Consider the following 20,678-nt stretch of genomic DNA (forward strand, 5'->3'; position numbering starts at 1 on the left):
TTTTTAAAAAAATATTCAATTTTATATTTATTTTAATATATGTAAATCATAACAATTATTGTTTGATTATAATATTTTGGCAAGAAAAATATTTTGTTGCTAATAATTTTTTTTTAACAAAACTAACCTATAGATAAGTAATTAATAAAAAAGTAGCATACAAAATTAAAATTTCTTAAATGATTAAATTGATATTTATAATTTAAAATAATAATAATAATATAATATAATAATTAGTAAAAGATGTCATTATTGACGCCATATTATCACCCTACCCCCCTTCCCTCCTTTCCATTTTCACTGAAAAAAAACAAAGAACAGAGAGAGAGAAGCTGTTGGGAGACAAATCCATGAAAAGCGCCATCAGATGCTGCATATCCTGCATTCTTCCATGCGGAGCACTCGACGTAATTCGGATAGTTCACGTCAACGGCCGCGTCGAAGAGCTCGGCACCGCCGTGAAAGCTGCGGAGATACTGAAACTCCACCCCCGGCACATCCTGAAGAAGCCCACCTCCAAATTGGATAATCAAGGCACGTGCCCCAGGATCGTAGTCGTTCCACCGGACTCACTACTTAAACGGGGTAAGATTTATTTTCTCATTCCTCTGCCTCCTTCGCCGGAGAAAAATCGACCGAAGAGGAAAAAGAAAGAGTCTCATCACGAAAGCGGCGAGAGTGTGATCCCGATGAGAAATTCACGCGTCTCTGATCGGCACTTGACTGAGATTTTATCGGAAAATGTTTCCGATGATAGGGATAGGCGACGAGGGCGGCGCGTCGGCGTGTGGAGACCTCATTTACAGAGCATTTCGGAGCTGCCGGCTGAGGCAAATTCATTCATGCGCAGTAATTAATCTTTTTCTTTTTTCATTTAGGATTATATTATTATTAATTAAAATAATAAATAAATAATATAAATAAATAAAGCTCGAATATAATTATACTTAAATGTTTTCGAATTTACACTTCTATATTTTAAATATGTTGTTTTATATAATCAATAATAAAATAAATATAATTTATGATAATTCGATTATAGATTACCAATTTATTCAATTGTTTGAGGACGTTATTTATTTTATAATAATCCAAATGAGTTATCATGTAAAATAAATTAAAATGATTGATTAAAAAAATAATAACTAAATTTTCTTTTTCTTAAACAGGACAGATACACACACAATAAGTGTGTATATGTGCACGTGTATTGAGAAAAATAGCATTATCTCCTTGATTATTAAAATTATCATACTTTAATATTGACATCATATTAAAACTTAAGTTTATTATAAAAACCAAAATTTTTTTCCTATTAATGATAGGTTACAAATTTTAGAAATTTAGAAATGCTTCCAACTATATTCTTAAAATAACAAAATAAATTTTATTTGTACATATACAGTGGTAGAGTCACATACACATATACTCGGGCTAAGCTTGAGTGACTCAATTTTTTTAAAAAAATTTATATGTAAATTTTGGGATAACATGATATTAATCCAAGTAAATCAATTTAAAATATTAAAAGATTTTAGAGTTTAAAATTTTAGTCTGGGCTGAATCATATTTCTGACTCCGTCATTATATATATATTTTAAACAAATTGAAAGATATGTTTGTTTGATCTTAAATTTGAAATATTGATATCAGATAAACAATAAACGACAACCTTATTTTGTATCAATGCGTCTAAGATTTTTTTTTTTGACCTTATCTCATACTATGTATGTCCGAACGTTTTTTATTTTATTATATATTTTCTTAAAGTCATCTTCCAACATAAATTTCTCCACACACACATTATTTTGGTAGTTTTCTTTCCGGAAATTTGAAGAACGGACATCTTTCTATGGATTATGCTACATAAACGACGAGACTTACATATTGTATTTGAAATTACAAATTATTTTAAATACAATTTTGAAATAGCTTTTTTAAATAAAGTAATGAATAATTTTGTAATTTTACAGCGAACGTATAATCCAATGTGTAATCCTTGTTTTCTTATTTCTATTATATTCTCAAAACTCAAAATCTAAATTAACCCTGAATATCAACAATATTTTTTTTTTAAAAAAAAAACTAAAGTGGCAAGTGAGGTAAATTTCCTACCCCTTTCTACTGTTGTATTCACGCACTTTCTCTTCGATGAGTATGTTTTTTGTAAGACGTTTTTACGAATTTTTATCTGTGAGACGAGTCAACCCTACCGATATTGATAATAAAAAGTAATACTATTAGCATAAAAAGTAATATTTTTTCATGGATGACCCAAATAAGAGATTCGTCTCACAAAATATGACTCGTGAGACCTTCAATTGCACCTTCAGTTGTTCTATAGAAGAATGCATAAATTTTTGAGTTCAATCACGTTGAACTGCGAGATCTACTAGAAATCAGAAATTATTGAATGGAAACAACTAGGAGAAGGACTCACATGAGAAAATGAACGAGACGATCTAAGAGATGGAAGAAACAATGATTTTTTTTGTTAGACGCATGGAATTAGCTAAACATTTTCTTCGAATCTCACTTTTTATATGGTTACTAAGATGTTTCTTTTAACTGCCCATGGATTCAGCAGCCGTTTGTGCTTATGCATATCTGCACTTGCGTACACGTGCTTCTCTGCTTCCTTTGTATATATTTTTTATTGCATTCAATAAAGCTGGAAAAAGGCCTTAGACAAGAAAAGGAAACGATGTTACTCTGTGTAACTGCCGTGCCACCAAATCTCTCCTTTTACACGTGGAAAAAGTATTCCTCAAAATCTCTTGTTTTTTTAAGCGATATCAACGTCCTTCTCAACTGCTAACTTTATACATGCATTTCTTTGTATAATTCAGAATACCGATTCTTCTATGTCAGAACGACATAAATAATTTATTCTCCATTTTGGGATTTGTTCATGTTGATATTGAGTTGGGTGTGTTAATGAGTTTTCTATTTTTGTGTTAATAAAAATTGGGGAATAGACGGTTTGTCCCATATAAGAAAATAATAAAGGTATAGAGATGAGATTATATTGTACTACATTTTATGGAAGTGTAAGAATGATTGGTTAAGAGGTTCTCACGCGTGTCAGTGCATGGAGTGCAAATCAAGGGCCGATTTAAACGAGAGGAAAAGTCTTGATTTGTGTGCAAGTATACGAGCGTGACCTGGGTGCGTAGAAAACACACAAGAAACATCCACTTTTATCCCTCGTTCTTGCTTTCATTCTCCTATTTACACTCTGCACAAACTGCTTCTATTATGTGTGATCTACCGATAAAATTCAGATACTATTTCGTTCGCGAGTATGCTGATTTGTGCAACATCTCTGTAGGTGTGCCCGTTGTATCATGGAAACAGTCGTCTTGCTAAATCTTCGAAGCATATATTGGAGAAGACATTTTTTGTTTTAAGGAAACTGTAATTGTTACCTGCATCCAGGGGCGGAGGCACAGCCCGGGTGGTCCAAAAAAAATTTTTAAAATGTATATGTAAATTTTTTTTATAATTTTGGATAAATATGATATTGGCCAGGGTAGATCAATTTAAAATATTAAGAATTTTAGAGTTTAAAATTTTAGCGCGGGGAGAATCGGATTCCTGGCTCCGCTGATCTTCGTATTTTTGTTTTTATCATTTTGGCTAACAGTTTAATCGATCTCAACCAGAAATTTCAGCATCATAAATTTTTATTAACAATTTGCATATTTTGTATAACATTAAGCAATGTCTTCCATTGAGAATGCTAGCTAGGCGACATCAACTTCAACGAGACGACCTGAACAATAAGAAGATCAACTTGCACTTCGTCAAACGAATTCAAAATTCCCACGTAAATTGTTGTGTTCTATTTTTTCCACGAGACGTGTAAATTTGTGCAGAATAGATTCATTTAACTTTTTCTTCTTTCAAACATTTTGGAGATTTTTCATCGATAAAAGGTTGGCGATCGAGTATGCGAGGTCGACTCATGGCTCGAAAGTGTTTGATATCGACCCTGGCTTTTAGGGGATTAGCTCTTGTCTTCATCTCCCTCACGATATGATCTCGTAGGATGATTAACTTGCTTACAATGGGGAGGAGCTCGATTCTCGACCTCAGTGGGTTGACCTTATGAATCAACAAAGTGGACATCTTACGAGAATTCGAGAACTCTTCTCGTCTCTCTATAAGTATATAGCATTTTCGAGTAGGAGATAAGTCAATTTTTTGTATCTAAGTTTTCTTCAATATATAATTTTCAAATTTAAGGGTGTAAAAATGATACGTCGAAGATAACCTCCAACCTTCTTTTACCATTTTTTTCGTGATTTCAAGTGTGTTTGATTATCGATCAGCATCATAGATTAATGGTCCTTATCAACAATAACCCAACTCTTTGTAAAATACTCCCCCTGTTTTTCAGTGAGCATCACCAATGCATGGTAATTATTCCATAATGCTCTACTTTATAATTTCACCGAAAAGAGATTAGTAAATACATGAAAATTTGTTGAAAATTTTTTCACTACAACAAATTTGACATTCAACAACACACATACGACAACGGTTTTTCGCTAAAACCGTTGTCTTTTATTTTTCACAACTGTTTTTTTGAAAACCGTTGTCGTATGACATTTTTTAAAGCAAAAGACAACGATTGTTAGAAAACCGTTGTCTTTTAGGGGGTCAAAGACAACGGTTTTCTAAAAACCGTTGTTTTAAGCGTTTTTTATGGTCAACGACAACGGTTCTATAAACTGTTGTTTATTAGCGTGTTTTTTTGGACAATAGACAATGGTTTTCCAATAATCGTTGTCTATTAGCGTATTTTTTTGACAATCGACAACGATTTTCTAAAAACCATTGTCTTTGAGCGTTTTTTTAGGGTCAACGACAACGGTTTTATAAACTGTTGTCTATTATCGTGTTTTTTTTGGACAATCAACAATGATTTTCTAAAATCGTTGTCAATTAACGTATTTTTTGGACAAACAACAACGATTTTACTAAACTGTTGCTATATTTCGCGACGGTTTTGCTAAAACCGTCGTGAAATTTCGACATTTTTAAAATTAGCGACGGTATCGGTTCTTGTATATACCGTCGCTAAATTTATCGACCGTTTTAAGCTAAACCGTCGCTAAAATTTTAAATTAGCGACAGTTTAATAGTAACCGTCGCCATTACCAACGGTTAATACTAAATCGTCGCTATGAATGATTAACCGTCGCTATTATTAAAATTACCGTCGCTATAATCAAAAACCTTCGCAACTTGTCTATAAATATCAGCGTTCCCACTCCATTTCTCTACCCATCACTTCACAACACTTAATTTTTCTTTTACACGATTTTAGTTTCGATTTAGGGTAAATTTTTTCGTTTCAATTTATTGTAAATTTTTAAGTGTTAGTTAAGATCATTAATGTTGTTAGATTTATAAAATTAGCAAATGTAATTTTTTTATTTTACTGAAAAAATTAGTGACGAACTTCATGACAAACCGTCGCTAAAAATAGTGACGGACTTTATGGAAAATACGTCGCTAATTAGCGATGGTTAAATCCATCGCTAATGCAAATAATCCGTCGCAAATGTTAGCAACGACAACGGTTTGTCGTTGAACGCGCTTTCAACAACACTCTCAGTTATAACAGTTTTTAAATGACGTTTTTGTAATTGTGAATGGTTCTATATTAGAATATATAAGAATTTTACAGTAAGTTATGTAAACTATTTGTACAAACATCTATATATATATTATTTGTAAACTATTTGACCTTAAATGCATATTATTTTGAGATTATCTTAATTTGAAAGAATTAATGCATATTAATGTTCTTCCAAAATCATATGTATATTGTATCTCTTGGACTGCATTCTTAAAATTCAAATAAGATAACCCAAGAAAATTAAAAGAGATATATTCAAAAGGGTTTCAAATATACATTAAATTATCCTCAATAAATATGACTATTACCCTCAATAATTAGAAATGTTTGACACCCAATGCATGCAATTCGAGATTTTCATAATTTGAAAGAGTTAATGTATGATATAGTTATGTCAAAAACACCCGCTGTATAAATCTTTTTTATCTTTGGCTGTCTTATTTGATTTTTAAATTATAAATAATACATTGTTGCAATTATATTGGAAATCAATTTTATTCTATTTATCTTACTAAATTTATGTACTTCAAAACTGAATTCTGAAATGACTCATCTTTTCAGCACCATTTGTGAGTTGAATCCTTCCAAGTTGCAATAGACGTTTAAACTTAGATTTATTCGCTATTATGAACTACATACATATGGAAACAATGAGAAAAATGAGATATTAAGTTTGAAATATGTCATTTATGATCGAGAAGTAAAAAATATTATTTTTTTATTTGCACAAAAAATTAATTATTACGCATTTGCTAATGTAATAATTTACTTATATATTACAAAGTTCACGAATACAAAGTTGTATAAAATGTCCCGTAATGGAAATGATTAAATCAATTCTAAATAAAATATACAACTTATTAGAGGACAACTTATAAAGCTTATTGGCTGCATTGTTTTGTAATACACATAGTAAATGTTAATAAAATAAATTTTCCGGTGTCTATATAATTTACTTATAATCACATATTTTATTTTTATTTAGGAATAATAGGTAGTTGTATACATTATGGATAAATTTTGTGGATAAAATCACAACTTATTTGTATAAAGATATTGATGAAGCAATTGTTGTTATCGTTCAATTGTGTCAAACATGTAGCATATCACAAAATTGTTTGTGAATGAGGATTTAGACGAAGTTACTGAATTTTGAAAAAAAAAATATTTCTCATTAGTTTTATTAATTTGATTTAAAAATATTTATTTTTCACATGTTAAAAATAATAATATATATAGTTTCTCAGAATTAAATATGTATTTAGGTTGGTAGTCGACATTAATACATTAAATACGATAAGAACCATGTCATTACCTTATGCTAACATAATTAATTGACATACATTATATTTAAGAAAGTTTTTCAAAATTAGCGAAAAAATAGTTTCTTATTTTTATATTTTTTATAAATATATTATTTTTTTACAATTTAAATATATATTATTTTTTAATAATATCATCTCATGCATCGCACGAGTTAAATACTAGTAATCTATAACACAAGTCTATTACCGTATTAGAGTTGATGAATCGAAAGCAATATCAGAATAAGGAAATGATATATAAAGTGTGATATCAAAATGGTTAATTTTGATCTAACTAAAGATTTTTCAAATTATAGAAAAGTGATTGGATGTCTTTGTTTCTCTCATTTTTTTCCGGCGAGATTCTTTAAAGTTATGTTTTGATCGATAAATCTGAAACGATAAATTTCAAATTTTTAATTCTTTCGAATGAACAAATTTGAAGTGTATTTTAAATCTACAATTTCAATAATAATTATAGTGAATTTTAAAAAAAATCAAATTTGAAATTCTTGCATTCTTGAAAATCATATTCCTCTGTCCAAATCCAAATACAACGTAACACTTTCATATTATTTATTTATTATAGTTAATATTAAAGGGCTATTTACCAAAATCTATTATATTTGTTTTAATATGACGTCATTTAAAAAGAATTTGAAAGTCGCCTGGCCTGAACCGATAGTCGGTTCGGACGGGCCCGTTTTCTCCCCCGATAATAATGACACAAGCAATCGGTAACCCAAACTCCCAAACCACGACGTCACCAATGACTCGGAAATCGCGTGCCCGTCGATTTCACGCGCTCCCCCCGGCGGTACCCTTATCCTTTCCCCCACATACCCTATTACCCCACGCCTTTCAGCATCCGCCGTTCTCTCGCCGATTCCTTTTCCAACTTCTGCTCCATCTGCCTTTATTCAATTTTCTCTTCCATTGATTTCAGATCTAGATATATGGGCGATCTAACGGAATCGTCAAACCTCCAGACGCCGCCGTCGAGGCAACTGCCGTTCCGGGAGGATTGCTGGTCCGAGGAGGCTACTTGGACTCTTGTTGACGCTTGGGGCCGCCGTTACCTGGAACTCAACCGTGGGAATCTCCGTCAGAAGGATTGGCAAGAGGTGGCTGATGCCGTCAATGCTCGTCACGGTCATACGAAGAAGACTCGTCGCACAGATGTTCAGTGCAAGAACCGGATCGATACACTGAAGAAGAAGTATAAGATCGAGAAGACTAAGACTAAGATCTCTGAATCTAATGGTACGTTGACATCGTCGTGGCCGTTTTTCTCTCGTCTCGAGTATTTGGTTGGATCTAATTCTCATAAGCATCAGAATGATAAAGCCACGCCTTTGGCGGTGGTGCCGTTTGGGGCGTCTCAGTATACGCCGCCTACATCCCTGCCATCACCGCCGATGGCAGTTCCATTGACGTACCGAAAATCGCCTTCCTCAGCGATGGTTACTCCGGTGATTTTGCCTCAGAAACGTCCGATGCCGTCGCCACCTGTGGACGAGTTGTATTTTAAGAGGAATTATTCTGTAATGGCTGCTGCTGCGGCTGCAGCGGGTGAAGATGATGGAGAATCGGAAGGGGCTGAAGCGGAGGGGAGCGAGGAAAGGGGTGCGGAGGTGGAAGATGATGGGGAGGATGGGATGGGAAGGTTGGCGAAGGCGATTGAGAGGTTTGGTGAGATTTATGAGAAGGTGGAGGGCATGAAGCAGAGGCAGATGGTTGAGTTGGAGAAGCAGAGGATGCAGTTTGCCAAAGATTTGGAGGTTCAGAGGATGCAATTGTTCATGGATACTCAGGTTCAGCTAGAGAAGATCAAGCGGGACAAGAGATCTGGATCTGCTGATGGTATGCATCACAATATCATGCATTCATGTTAATATATCAACTTAATATGCTGTATCTCCATTTGATGCAGTATATAGAGATGTTCACATTGAAAGGGAGGAGTTGATGAATTGTTTGATTTTATTATTGGGTTGGATATTATCTTTTGGTTCCTAAATTGGTTTTTCTTACTGAATTATTTTGCTACTCGCGGTTCTTAAATTAGGGAATATAAGTCTGGTACATGGGACAAACATGTGGCTTGAGAATCATAAAAAGACTGGGAAATTTTGAAAAATGACCTTCTTTTTAGAATATTTAGATCCATGACTTTCATTGTCTATTAATTGCGTACTTTGTTTGGTCATATATCTAATCTAAATGTTGAAATATAGAAGTCATGTTTCCAACTGCGTGGCTTCAAGATTGTAGAGGTGCAGTGTGAATTTTGAGGGTGATGTGATGTACTGTGGTCTGGAGAACTTTGTTGGTGCCTTTTCTTCTTGGGTATTGATGGATGGACATGTTTTGCTTTTCGTTTTAATAATTTTACTATCCATAGAATTGAACAAGAGATCTCTGTGCTTTTCCTTTTACCTTTTCGATGCTGGCATAATTTATCTGTGCTGTTTCAAGAACCTCTTGCCACTCTTACTTTTTAGTTGATGACATTTTACAATATCTCTGGCATTGGTACTTTTGTCGCAATTGTACAGAATTTCTGTGTATCACTATCTTTTTCATACTTGTACATTATCACTAGTTGAAGTTAAGTAGCTCAAGTTTTGTACTTTTATTTATGAAAAATCCATCTTCTCTGTTTGTCATAGAGTAATTGTTTAGTAAATTTTGAACTCAGAGAGGACAAACTCTGTGTAAAGAAAAAGTTTAATTGACTCAGCTGTTATCCTATCATGACATAGCAGGCAATAATCAGACTTGACTTTCGTTACTTGTTATAAAAAAACTGTTTTGGCATTTGGTCCTTTTGTTATCGGAAAACTGAAGTATATTTTGTTCTGTCCTTGACATATTATTTAATTTTTTCAGTTCTTGGTATCCTTTAAAGAAAAAGGATCCTGGAAGATCCTTGTACCTTATCCTTGTACCTTAATATTTTCTTGGTAAATGATAGTATATGATGTATACTGAGGTCCCAAACATTTTTCCCCCATCAGCTACATTGACTAAAGAATGCCTTAAAAGTTATTTATGATATCCAGTTTTTATTAAAAGTTGATGACGCCTCATGTTGGAGCTGTAAGAATTCGTTACAAGGAATTTCTACATTGCTTTTTGGGGGTTATAAAGCCTTCATCTCTGCACTGTAGATTTAACGGTAGTAAATGTACTAGACATCCGCTTGGGCAGGTGGTGCTGTGAACTTGCTCTTTTATTCTTGTTGTAGTCTTAATCTTATCATGCAGCTCGTCTCCATATTCCTTTTCGTAAAGTTTCCTTTACATGCTGCAGATCTTTATAGCTAGCCATGGAGAAGGAACCTGAGAGGCATCCCTTGTAGGAGGAGTAAGGAACATTAATGGGTTTGCCATTCGACGTTTACTCGTTCCTTTCAATAGCTGAGGAAAGTGCGAGACTTGGAATGGACTTGGTATCCGACCAAATTTATCTCGGAAGATAACTTTTTTATTTGTCTTTATCTTGTAACTGCTGAGTGAGTGATAAGGTTTTAGTCTTAGGTTTCATCTTTGATGTTTGTTCTATGCCAAATGTTTTAACTTGTAACCCTTATTAAAATGGCAACACATTATTTCAGGCATTTACTCGCTCTCATTACTTGGTATCGGATTCCCTGGATGTCTGTTTGGTCTATTTTCTAGTTTGTTTTCTTCGTTAATTTTATCAAAGAAATTTCTCGACCAGAATACCCAGAAAAATGAAATAAATCAATTGCCACTTATCAAAGAAGAGACAAGAGGAGAATCAAGACAAGGGAGATGGCTAATTCTGGTTCTGTCTTCAAGTTCACAAGTACCTGAGAGGAAAGAGCTGCGTAGAGAGCTCCGTATTCTTTAGCTACTAGGAGAGCTCCGTATTCTTTAGCTACTAGGAGAGCTCCGTATTCTCTTTTTCTACTAGGAGAGCGGACGATTTTTTCTTTTTAACCAACGCCGACTATGTTGGTGATCACGATACGCATCGATCAACAACTGGAAACATGTTCAGGCTTGGTTTAGGAGCAGGCTATTGATGCAGCAAGAGACAACCGACGGTGTCATTGTCAACCACATAAGCTGTTTCGGCTATTTATTTGATGGACGAATGTGCCCCGTTTCCGGGCCTTACTTCTTAGTCAGATTTTGATAAAAGGTGGGGTTTTCCCTGAAACGTCTATAGGAAAGAGCTATGAGGCCCGGACCCTCTTCGCCCTCAAAAAGCGTAGAGAGTCGAATAGAAACTCTCATCGTAGAGTCACCGACTTCGAAACACTGTAACTGCTAAATCAGTCATATCATAAGCGTGGGGCTGTGGCTTGATCATTCCATTTTTCTAACTTGGAATAGTGTGATTTCGTTTTTTGGAAAGATAAAAAAAATAAATTCTATGATCATCCCAGAACTGTGTTGGATTAAAGGATATCCATTAAATAAGATATCTATCGATGATTTATGACTCATATGAAATTAAGTTTTTAAATTTGAGACGAAGAGCGACAAAACTGCAGACTTCATATCATATTCATCATCGCAGATAAAATAAACATGGGTTTATCTTATATTGTATAGATGTACCTAATATCAGTACAATGATAAATTAGTTTAAGAAGAATGCAAAGAATCAACGAACTCAGTAGCGTTGGCGGTTGGCCTTGTTAATAAAATAATGGAAAAGTAAGTCAACTTACTTGCCAGGTTAAAAACCATTGCTTCAAATAGCAACTCGCGCGATTAAGCCCACACAAATTTCCAACTCGTCCAAGAAAGTTTCTTTTCATCGAGAGATTGAACTGGGATCGATTCACGTCGAAATGCAGGAATTCTACAGGAAAAAGATGTGGATGTTTTCTGACTGATTACTGCGTTGTTATCTTCTTCCACACTCCATATTGTTGTTCTTATCTGCCTTAGTCTCCGCACCCCCACTTCAAGAAAATTATGTCCATTCCATTGCCAACAGCGCCCATTTCTTCTATTGCCACTCTGAAGATCCGCTCTAAATTGCTCTCTTTCTGGTTTGCTCTGGCCACTCGCCCTCCTGGCCTTGACCCCTAGATTCTTTGCATTCTTATTGTTTCAGACTGCTCACATATGCTCAGGATTTTTTTTTTTAACAAAAACCATTCGTAAGCGTCAGTGGTGTGCAGCTGTGATTTAAGGATAATCGAAATTTAGGTTTCTTTGTACTTGAAGTTCTGGGTTTTAGTTTCACAAGCATCAAACGGCTCTTGATTGGTAATTGAGATTTCTTGTTTTTTCGTTTCCTGAAGCACAGATAGTTCTACTGGTGATTTTGGCACGAAAAAAGCATTTGTTTTTCTTGCTCGTGCGTTGTGTGGTCTTTTTTCTTGAAACAAGAGCTAGCAAGTTTGTGTTTCTTGAACTATAGATCACATTTTCACCTGCATACTGATCCTTGAGTTACATTTAATAATATTGTAACTATACCAGGATTTGGATTGTGATTATTTATTGCGGGAAGGCGTAAACGTTAAATTAGAGTGGATCAATGCCAGTTGCGCAATCATTGGTGTTGGATGGTGAGAAGGGGGAGTTGATGAATTCTTTAGGGAGAGTGGCGAAGAATAATGGAGTTTCTGAGGCAAAATCTATGGCTGCTTTAAAGAACCATAGAGAAGCAGAGAGGAGGAGGAGAGAAAAAATCAACGTGCATCTGGCCACCCTTCGAGGTCTGGTACCTTGCAATGAAAAGGTTGGTTATATTTTTCCCTAGCAAAAATCATGTAGAATTATTTGTCTGCCATTCTTTTTCAACATTAGTTAGTAATTTTGAGATACTTTGTAACATTCCATTTTTCAGTTTGTTTTCTGGTGTTGCATGTCACATAATTTAACAGGCGTGGATACTGCAGCTCTGACTCTCTTAGTAGATATTGCATTGACTTTGGTGGCAAATTGGTAAAAATAAGATTATTCCAGAAAGCCAAAACTCTTGTAATTGTGAGATTTGTCTGTACTATAAGCTAGAATCTATGTTTTTATATGAGTAATGTGAATTATTTTATGGTTCAATTGCTATCACATCTTGTCATGGTTGTAAAATTTGACTTTATGAAATAGGGTAAGCGATATTATGAGATTCAAATGGAGAAGACAAGCTGGTTGTTTAATTTGTGATCTGTTCATCATGAATTCGAGTTGGTCATTTGTCCATCTTTGAGTTATGTCTAATTTGACTTTATTATTGTACTGACATCAGCTCAGGCATTAAGTTGGGATGTTAAAGAAATTGGCATTGTTTAGTGACTAGTGTTTGTGTTTTTGCTGAACTTTGGAACTATTTCTTGAATTTGTGGTCGTACAGAAAATAAAATATTCATTTGTACAGCAAGTCAAAAGAAAAATTTGAGTTGAAAATGATAAATGTAAAGAAAAATGAACACTCTAAATGATGTCTTAAAGGTCAACTTCCCCATAATTTGAGATCCAACTTCTTGACTTGAGTGAAATCTTCAGTTTCAGTAGAATCAGAAGATAATATCCAAATTTTGTCACTGCAACTATCCAAGTTAGATGTTTATTCCTGTAATTTTCCTCACCAATGGCTTTCCAACAATTTTTCTCTTTATGTTTATGGGTGAGTTGCAATTTCTTCTGCTGTTCATTTTGGCTGCCTATGTAGCTTTGCTATCTAAACATGTCGTTTGGGTTTGTGCACAATTTAAAATTTTAAATTGCACATTTCGAAACTGCTACTCTTTTCGGTTCAACGGCAGTCATAAAATTTTTTCCCGAAAACTCTAATTTTATATGCAAGTACTTTGACAGATGGATAAAGCCGCTCTACTAGCTCAAGTAATCAACGAAGTGAAACAGTTGAAGAAAACTGCAACAGAAGCCAGCGAAGGCTTACACCTACCAATGGACACGAATGAAGTAAACATTGAGAAACTTGAGGGAAGTGACGGTTCATTCTTGCTGAGAACTTCTCTTTGCTGTGAGTACAGGCCTGATCTCCTGTCTGATTTAAGAAAGGCTATCAAGAATCTTCCTTTCCATTTAACAAAATGTGAGATTTCAACCTTGGGAGGTCGTGTAAAGGCCGTATTCTTGCTCGATATTACCAAAGAAAGTGCTGCCAACAGTGCTGAAAATCTAGAACTCATGACGAATTCAGTTCGTTCGACTTTGAGTAGCATTCTTGACAAGGTCTCAGCCTTGGCAGAATACGAGCAACAGTTGGTATTTCCTCAGAAGAGGCAAAGGGTTTCTTGCTTGGATTCTTTGTGCTCTTCTTCATGAGAGGTTCTAGTGTTATCGATAGTCGATGCTGTCGAATGCATCATAGTAGCCACACACTGGCTTGATAATGCTGTGAAAGATTGAACAGACTTTTCATATTTCTAGACTTGGACATGTATAAATAATATAATCCTGGTAAAGAAAAAATAAAGTTGGTGTTTCTTGGTTGAGGATTTACGGAATTCTCGGCTTCATATACAAGTACAACATACAGACACAGTAGCATCTCCAAATATGCCCGAGGGAAAAAAAATGGTATTGCTATTTAAAGTTGGAACATGTCTCTTGTGATACGGTCTCACGAACTTTTATATGTGAGACAGATTAACCCTATCGATATTCACAATAAAAAGTAATACTCTTAGCATAAAAAGTAATAATTGTTTATGGATGACCCAAATACAAAATACGACTCGTAAGACCGTCTCACACAAGGTTTTTGCCTTTAAAGTGTGTAGTTTTTTCAAATGGGAAAACAAACTTTATACCCCACTTTAAATTTTCCAGACCCAAAAAGCCCAAGCCAATGTTTAATTTTAATCCCTAGAAATATTTTTTCATTTTTTAAAAAAGAACAATATATTCATATTTTAATAAATTGTCCAAGTATGTTTGTAATTTTAGAGAATTATTAATTTATGATATTGATGAAATCATACTTTTGTATTAAAGTCTTCCAAAATTAATTTATCAATTTATTGAAATTATTATTTTAGCACAATGAATCAAGTCCGTAACGAAAAATATTATTTTAGAGATATTATTAAATTATCTAATATTAATTATAAAAAATTTACTCTAATACTGATATTATATTGAATTAGTATGGGATCAGGGTGAGACAACCAAGATGTTTAATAAAATGTTCTTGAATAAATATCTTTTTTGAGGATAGAAAAAGTCCAATTTTTTTATAAAATAGAAAAAGATAAATATATATACTAATAGTGTTTGAAAAATAAATAATTATATAATAAAAAGATATTTTGTCTTATATATTAAATATTAGGCAAAATCTTGTATGACGGTCTGTCGTATTTGTGAGATAAGTTGGGTCATCTATGAAATAATATTAAAAATATTTTTTAAATCAGAGATAAAAATTAAGATTCGTTTGATTGTTTGACAAATATTAAATTGAAATTAATAAAAAAAAGTTGTTTTTGTAATAAAAATGTAGTGATACTCTTACTCGACGGCGATCCCAGTAATAATAATTCCTTGAAATTGGATTAGCGATGACTTCGTTACGTTTATGTCGTTGAATTCGATTCCCATCGTCGATCGATTTCTTCTTAAACTACATAGGAATCGCGTCCATCAGTGGCTGAATGCGTGCTGAAATTATCGTAATCCGTGGTGATTTTCGGAGTAACTCGAAATTGGTGAACATCGGTTGATTTTCTTCAAAGGCAGGCAAAAACTCGTGAATTTATACTTGTACTAAGGGGGTTGATTTCTATGTCTAATTTTTATGTTCCATTATGAGCTATCAGCAACTTGGATTGGAGAGATAAATGTTTCTTTTAACTTAAAATACATGAATTAAAAGAAGAGGGATCTGTATTGCGGCCTGCCTGGTATGGACGATCAGGGGAAAGATTCTATTCTTCAATTTGCACCCTTGCAAAGTGCTGTGGACGAGGGTTTTTGGCACAGATTTTCGTCGCTGAAACTCAACAAGCTTGGGATTGAGGAGTCTCCCATTCCCATAACTGGTCTGCTCTCTCTGCATTTATGCTGAATTCAATCTAGTTCTTATATTTTTATTGCCTTCATAGATAATATTTGAGTGGTGGACATCGAAATTTCCTGAAATTCCTAGCTTACTGCTGATGTTAGCCTGCCTTGCAAATTGGTATAAGTTTCTTGTACAAAAATTCCGGTTCATTTGTACGTTTGAGCTTCTTGTATTCTTTTGACTTTGAGCTGAAAAGTCAGATAAAGTAAAACCACGAGTTTGAAGAGAGCAGAAATGGGTATGACTAAAGCATATAAAGTGCTGTATGTTTTCTGGAACCAGATTTTTTTTAAAATTTGTGATAAGATAATAATACTCAAATCACGAGATTACTAGTTATTGTAGTTTGAGAATATATGGTAAAGGTAGCAGCAGTAAAGTTGAATTATGAGGATGCAAAAGCAGCAAAGCTGATGTTTCAGCGCTTCTGTTCTAATAATTGTTTTCGTGCTTGGCGATGATAAATCATATACATTCTTGCCGGGATGTTAATGTATAAGAGAAATCCAATTGCTTTTCTTGTGTGTGAGGAATTTTTCCTGCTGTTGCTGCTGTTGTAGATGCCACCTAACTGGCCTATCCCGAGTTTTAAAATAGGCAATGCTGAAAGCAGAATGAAGATGGAGAGCTAGCAATTAAATAGTCACTGCACTGGATTTAGTGTTTTCTTTACGAACTTACTCATTTATGTTCCCATTATTTATTTAGTATTAAGAAATACGACAATAGCTATTGATCATGCTTGATTACCGAGGATCGTTTCTTCTTGCCTCATGGCAGGTTTTGTCTCACCCTGCTCACATCGTCAAGTGTCAAATCATGTAACTCTTCTTTCTGAATCATTACCTCCGGAATCTAGTGAAGAGTTGCTTACTACAGCAATAAGTCGTGGGAACAGAAATAGGTGTCCTGTACCTGGCCTTCTTTACAATACAAACACATTGGAGGGATTCAAGGCACTGGACAAACAAAGCCTGCTTAGGGCGGAAGCAAAAAAGGTATGCTTTTAATCCATTAGAGTTTATGCCACTCATCTTATAAGTTCTACTGCGTTAATCATTTGCCAGTGTGAAATGCTTTTTAATTCCATATAGAATTAGCATACTAATGTAACCTGATGAAATCATGAAATCTGATGTCGGTTGTCGAACACGAATATCTTCTGACATTTCTTTTTGCCAACTGTCAGATCTGGGAGGACATCCATTCAGGAAAGGCGAAGGAGGATATGAGATTGCTTTTGAGATTCTTTGTTATTTCATTTGCTGACTTGAAAAAATGGACCTTTCACTACTGGTTTGCTTTCCCAGCTCTTATTCTTGACCCTCCAGCTACCGTGGTTGACTTGAAGCCATCTTCTCAGTGGTTTAGTTCGGAAGAGGTGCCTTGGTTATTATTAATTTTGACTTGTTATTGCTAGCTCTTTGAGCCGTCACTTCTGATTTTAAGGATATTATTTGTTCTTAAAGGCCGAATCCCTGGTATCTGCATGCAATGATTGGCGTAACAAGCAATCTACAACAGGTAGAATATTTCCTGGGATTGTGGGGCTTGGTTATACTTCTGTTGCATCTGGATCATAATTTGTTGAGTCTTTTGCAGACGTTCCATTCTTCCTGTTATCTATTGCTCCAAATTCAACTGTGACTATTAAGCATATGGCAGACTTTGAAGCCTGCCAAATGGATGACCACAAGGTTTGCATTGTACAACATGATTTACAGTACTGCTATTGCTATAGTTGAATGGAATAATAGAAATTCACCGATCAAGGTTGATGATACTCTAGTTCGCTAACTAGCTTGTTCTCTGCAGATTCTATTTGGATTTTATGACCCTTGTAACCTTCCAAATAACCCTGGCTGGCCTCTTCGAAACTTTTTGCTATTCATTCACGTGAGATGGGGCCTTGAGAAGGTTTGGTTTTTATGCTACCGTGAAAGTCGTGGTTTTGCAGATTTAGAGTTGTCCCTGGTGGGTGAAGCAATAATCTCAAGGTCACAAGGTAGATCAACCAGAGTAGTGTAACAGATCTCTTCATTATTTTGTTCTCTAATTTTAGCAGTCATGGTGTTTACCTGTGCTCGCGTTAAATACATGTACTTAGTATCAAGAAATCATCTAAGTATGCCAAATGTTGTTGGATGGGAGCATAACAACAAAGGAAAAAAGGCTTCAAGGTGTATCAGCCTTGCCCAGACGATGGATCCAAACAGGTATGTTGCTTGAACCATCAATCAAAAATAAGGAATTGTAATTCGTACTGCATTTTGATATGCTTCTCAACACCCTTTTCTATAATTTGGACAGATTAGCCATTGCAGCTGCAGATTTGAACTTAAAGCTAATGAGATGGCGTGCATTGCCTTCCTTAAATCTCAATGTTTTGTCTGCAACAAGGTGCCTCCTTCTTGGTGCAGGTACACTTGGATGCCAGACCGCTCGAATGCTAATGGTAGGCTTTTGAGAGTCGTTGGTAAAGTTTTTAACATATGATTAGTAATTTTTTTTCCTTTTGGCCATTTTGCAGGCATGGGGTGTCAGGAAAATTACGCTGGTTGACAGTGGCAAAGTGGCGATGTCTAACCCACTGCGGCAGTCTCTGTATACCTTGAATGACTGTTTGAATGGTGGTGAATTTAAGGCAATCGCAGCAGCTAAAAGTCTGAGTGCTATATTTCCAGCAGTGGTCCGTAGTATATTTTTGGAAGCAGTTTAAAATTTGATGTTTTCAACTAGGTAAATATTCCTTTATCCATGGGTTATTGTGTCTTAGGAAGCTGAAGCTGTTGTGATGTCTATCCCAATGCCCGGGCATCCTGTACACAGTCAAGAAGAGATTAGTGCGCTTGAAGGCTGCAGACAGTTATATGATTTAATTGATTCTCATGATGCGATCTTTTTGTTAACTGATACCAGGGAAAGTAGATGGCTTCCAAGTCTTTTTTGTGCCAGTGCCAACAAGGTTGATATTCTGTCTTTCTCTTTACTTTAGTTGAAATTTTTTTTGTTCGCTCTGTTTCCCTGGTTATATCTTGTAGCAGTTGACGCTTTTATATCAGATTTCAAACTTTTTGTATTGCCTGCAGATCGCAATTACTGCTGCTCTAGGGTTTGATAGCTTTCTAGTTATGCGCCATGGAGGTGGTTTTGTGAGCTCTTCTCATAGCGTAACAGCTGAAGCATCGAGCGATTCATCTGTCGAAGTCGGAAAAGTCTCCCTTACTGACAAAAGTAGGGGTCCGAGATTGGGTTGTTACTTTTGCAATGATGTCGTCGCTCCAGTTGATGTAATATATCAAAAGTGCTGGCCGATTATTTATTTTTGCAGTTGCTGAAATTACAGTATTGATTTGTGTGGCTTTTCTGCAGTCAACCTCCAATCGTACCTTAGATCAACAATGCACTGTTACACGTCCAGGCCTTGCTCCTATTGCATCATCACTTGCAGTTGAAATTCTTGTTGGAATTCTGCATCATCCTTATGGGTAAGTTACTTGACGCATTGTCATTTTTCTATTAAATTTAGATGGAAATATTAAAGGTTGAGTAGCTGAATTTGTTCACTTCATTCTTGGGCTGCTTTTCTTTATGTTACAATGTATAACTGTCACTTGTGCAGGATGCTTGCCAAAGCTGAATTTGCAAACTCAACTGATGCTGGAAGCGCTAATCAACCTCTTGGTATTTTACCCCATCAAATTCGAGGCTCCCTCTCACAGTTCTCTCAGATGACACTAGTGGGTCATGCCTCAACTAGTTGCACAGCTTGTAGCTTGACGGTAAGATGTGCATGCATGTAGAAATTGGTGGTGGAACTTTTGTTTGGCTAGCTACACATCCTCCCCACACATTGGTTGTGGGAGGAAAGAGTAGATATTTTTTCTAGTCTTTGTTTGGCTCCCACTAACCAACATTGACTAGAGCATTTTAAGTCAGTTGTCTGTTTCCTAGGTCTACTAGGCTAGGAGTGGATTTTACGAGTCTTTCTGTGTCCCACCCACACACACACACTCTTGCATACTCCAAACGGAAATGAATCCTTTTAAGTTATGCTCCTACTCTCCTCTTTCTGATGTTCGTCCACTTTGATTCTTTCACCCTCTTCTTGTTTATTTTTTTTTTGGGTTACGATCCTTGTTCTAGTTTTACGTTTGGATATTTCGAGTTTCAATTCCATTGTTACAACATAGCCTTGAAAAATAAAAGTCATGCAACTGCATGGTAGTTGCGGAGCTGCCGTCCTGTTTGGTTTTGAATCAATAATATTTTATATCCATGTATTTCAGGTGGTATCAGAATATCAAAAGAGGGGTTTAGATTTCATTCTTGAAGCCATAAACCATCCTATGTACCTAGAGGATCTAACTGGCTTGACCGAGCTGAAGAAATCTGCTTCCTCATTTGAAGTTGACTGGGACGACGAGATTGACAACGAAGTTGACGACGATTGTATTGAAATCTAACTCGTACATCTTTTGATTTGGCATATTACCTTCTATTGTTTTTCGTTTCAGTAATTCAATGTATATTAACCGTAAGAAGGTTATCTTATTCTTGGCAATCTTTTTAACTGGCCGAACTGTAGATGTCTTTGAGGCTTATTCTTATGCTACAATAAAAGTTAACCACGCATTTCAAGTATTTTGTTAAATCATATGCCACGTTTCAATCAACGTCGCATGCCTGGTAATTGGTTT

The 20,678-nt window shown here is 35.1% G+C and overlaps 3 protein-coding genes and 1 long non-coding RNA gene across 7 annotated transcripts; 3 read left to right on the top strand and 1 right to left on the bottom strand.

Annotated features, from left to right (window-relative positions):
* Window positions 1-703: 703 nt before the first annotated feature.
* LOC142548028 (uncharacterized) lies at window positions 704-1,339 on the bottom strand. Its single transcript, XR_012820841.1, has 2 exons — window positions 970-1,339; window positions 704-930 (listed from the first exon to the last, which is right to left on the bottom strand). It is a non-coding gene; the product is annotated as an uncharacterized LOC142548028 (long non-coding RNA).
* Window positions 1,340-7,621: 6,282 nt separating this feature from the next.
* On the top strand, window positions 7,622-10,596 carry LOC142548925 (trihelix transcription factor ENAP1-like). The gene is made up of 2 exons (XM_075657563.1): window positions 7,622-8,817; window positions 10,270-10,596. Exons 1-2 carry the CDS (start codon window positions 7,911-7,913, stop codon window positions 10,281-10,283), a joined length of 921 nt encoding a protein of 306 aa, XP_075513678.1. The 5' UTR covers window positions 7,622-7,910; the 3' UTR covers window positions 10,284-10,596.
* Window positions 10,597-11,594: 998 nt separating this feature from the next.
* Window positions 11,595-14,419, top strand: LOC142548926 (transcription factor bHLH30-like). The gene is made up of 3 exons (XM_075657565.1): window positions 11,595-12,209; window positions 12,426-12,687; window positions 13,764-14,419. Exons 2-3 carry the CDS (start codon window positions 12,484-12,486, stop codon window positions 14,235-14,237), a joined length of 678 nt encoding a protein of 225 aa, XP_075513680.1. The 5' UTR covers window positions 11,595-12,209; window positions 12,426-12,483; the 3' UTR covers window positions 14,238-14,419.
* A 1,006-nt stretch (window positions 14,420-15,425) lies between these two features.
* LOC142548927 (ubiquitin-like modifier-activating enzyme atg7) lies at window positions 15,426-20,622 on the top strand. Of its 4 annotated transcripts, none has more exons than XM_075657568.1 (15): window positions 15,426-15,663; window positions 15,790-15,955; window positions 16,759-16,976; window positions 17,168-17,359; window positions 17,448-17,502; window positions 17,581-17,675; window positions 17,794-17,983; window positions 18,086-18,194; window positions 18,289-18,433; window positions 18,509-18,667; window positions 18,755-18,943; window positions 19,068-19,268; window positions 19,351-19,466; window positions 19,601-19,760; window positions 20,268-20,622. In XM_075657568.1, the coding sequence occupies exons 2-15, from the start codon at window positions 15,820-15,822 to the stop codon at window positions 20,442-20,444; spliced, it is 2,142 nt and encodes a 713-aa protein (XP_075513683.1). In that variant the 5' UTR covers window positions 15,426-15,663; window positions 15,790-15,819; the 3' UTR covers window positions 20,445-20,622. The 4 variants fall into 4 exon arrangements, with proteins under 4 accessions (XP_075513683.1, XP_075513682.1, XP_075513681.1 ...); XM_075657567.1 differs by having other exon boundaries at window positions 15,426-15,653; window positions 15,734-15,955; XM_075657566.1 differs by having other exon boundaries at window positions 15,426-15,649; window positions 15,734-15,955.
* The last annotated feature ends 56 nt before the right edge of the window (window positions 20,623-20,678 follow it).

This window comes from Primulina tabacum, chromosome 6 (genome assembly GCF_025594145.1).
Source record: "Primulina tabacum isolate GXHZ01 chromosome 6, ASM2559414v2, whole genome shotgun sequence".
NCBI lineage: Eukaryota > Viridiplantae > Streptophyta > Magnoliopsida > Lamiales > Gesneriaceae > Primulina > Primulina tabacum.

Coding starts and splice junctions, on each gene's coding strand:
- LOC142548925 (XM_075657563.1), top strand. CDS start 7,911: ATGGGCGATCTAACGGAATCGTCAAACCTCCAGACGCCGCCGTCGAGG.
- LOC142548926 (XM_075657565.1), top strand. CDS start 12,484: ATGCCAGTTGCGCAATCATTGGTGTTGGATGGTGAGAAGGGGGAGTTG. Junction 12,688..13,763: donor TGGTACCTTGCAATGAAAAG/GTTGGTTATATT, acceptor GTACTTTGACAG/ATGGATAAAGCCGCTCTACT.
- LOC142548927 (XM_075657568.1), top strand. CDS start 15,820: ATGGACGATCAGGGGAAAGATTCTATTCTTCAATTTGCACCCTTGCAA. Junction 18,434..18,508: donor AGACCGCTCGAATGCTAATG/GTAGGCTTTTGA, acceptor GCCATTTTGCAG/GCATGGGGTGTCAGGAAAAT. Junction 19,269..19,350: donor ATGTCGTCGCTCCAGTTGAT/GTAATATATCAA, acceptor GCTTTTCTGCAG/TCAACCTCCAATCGTACCTT.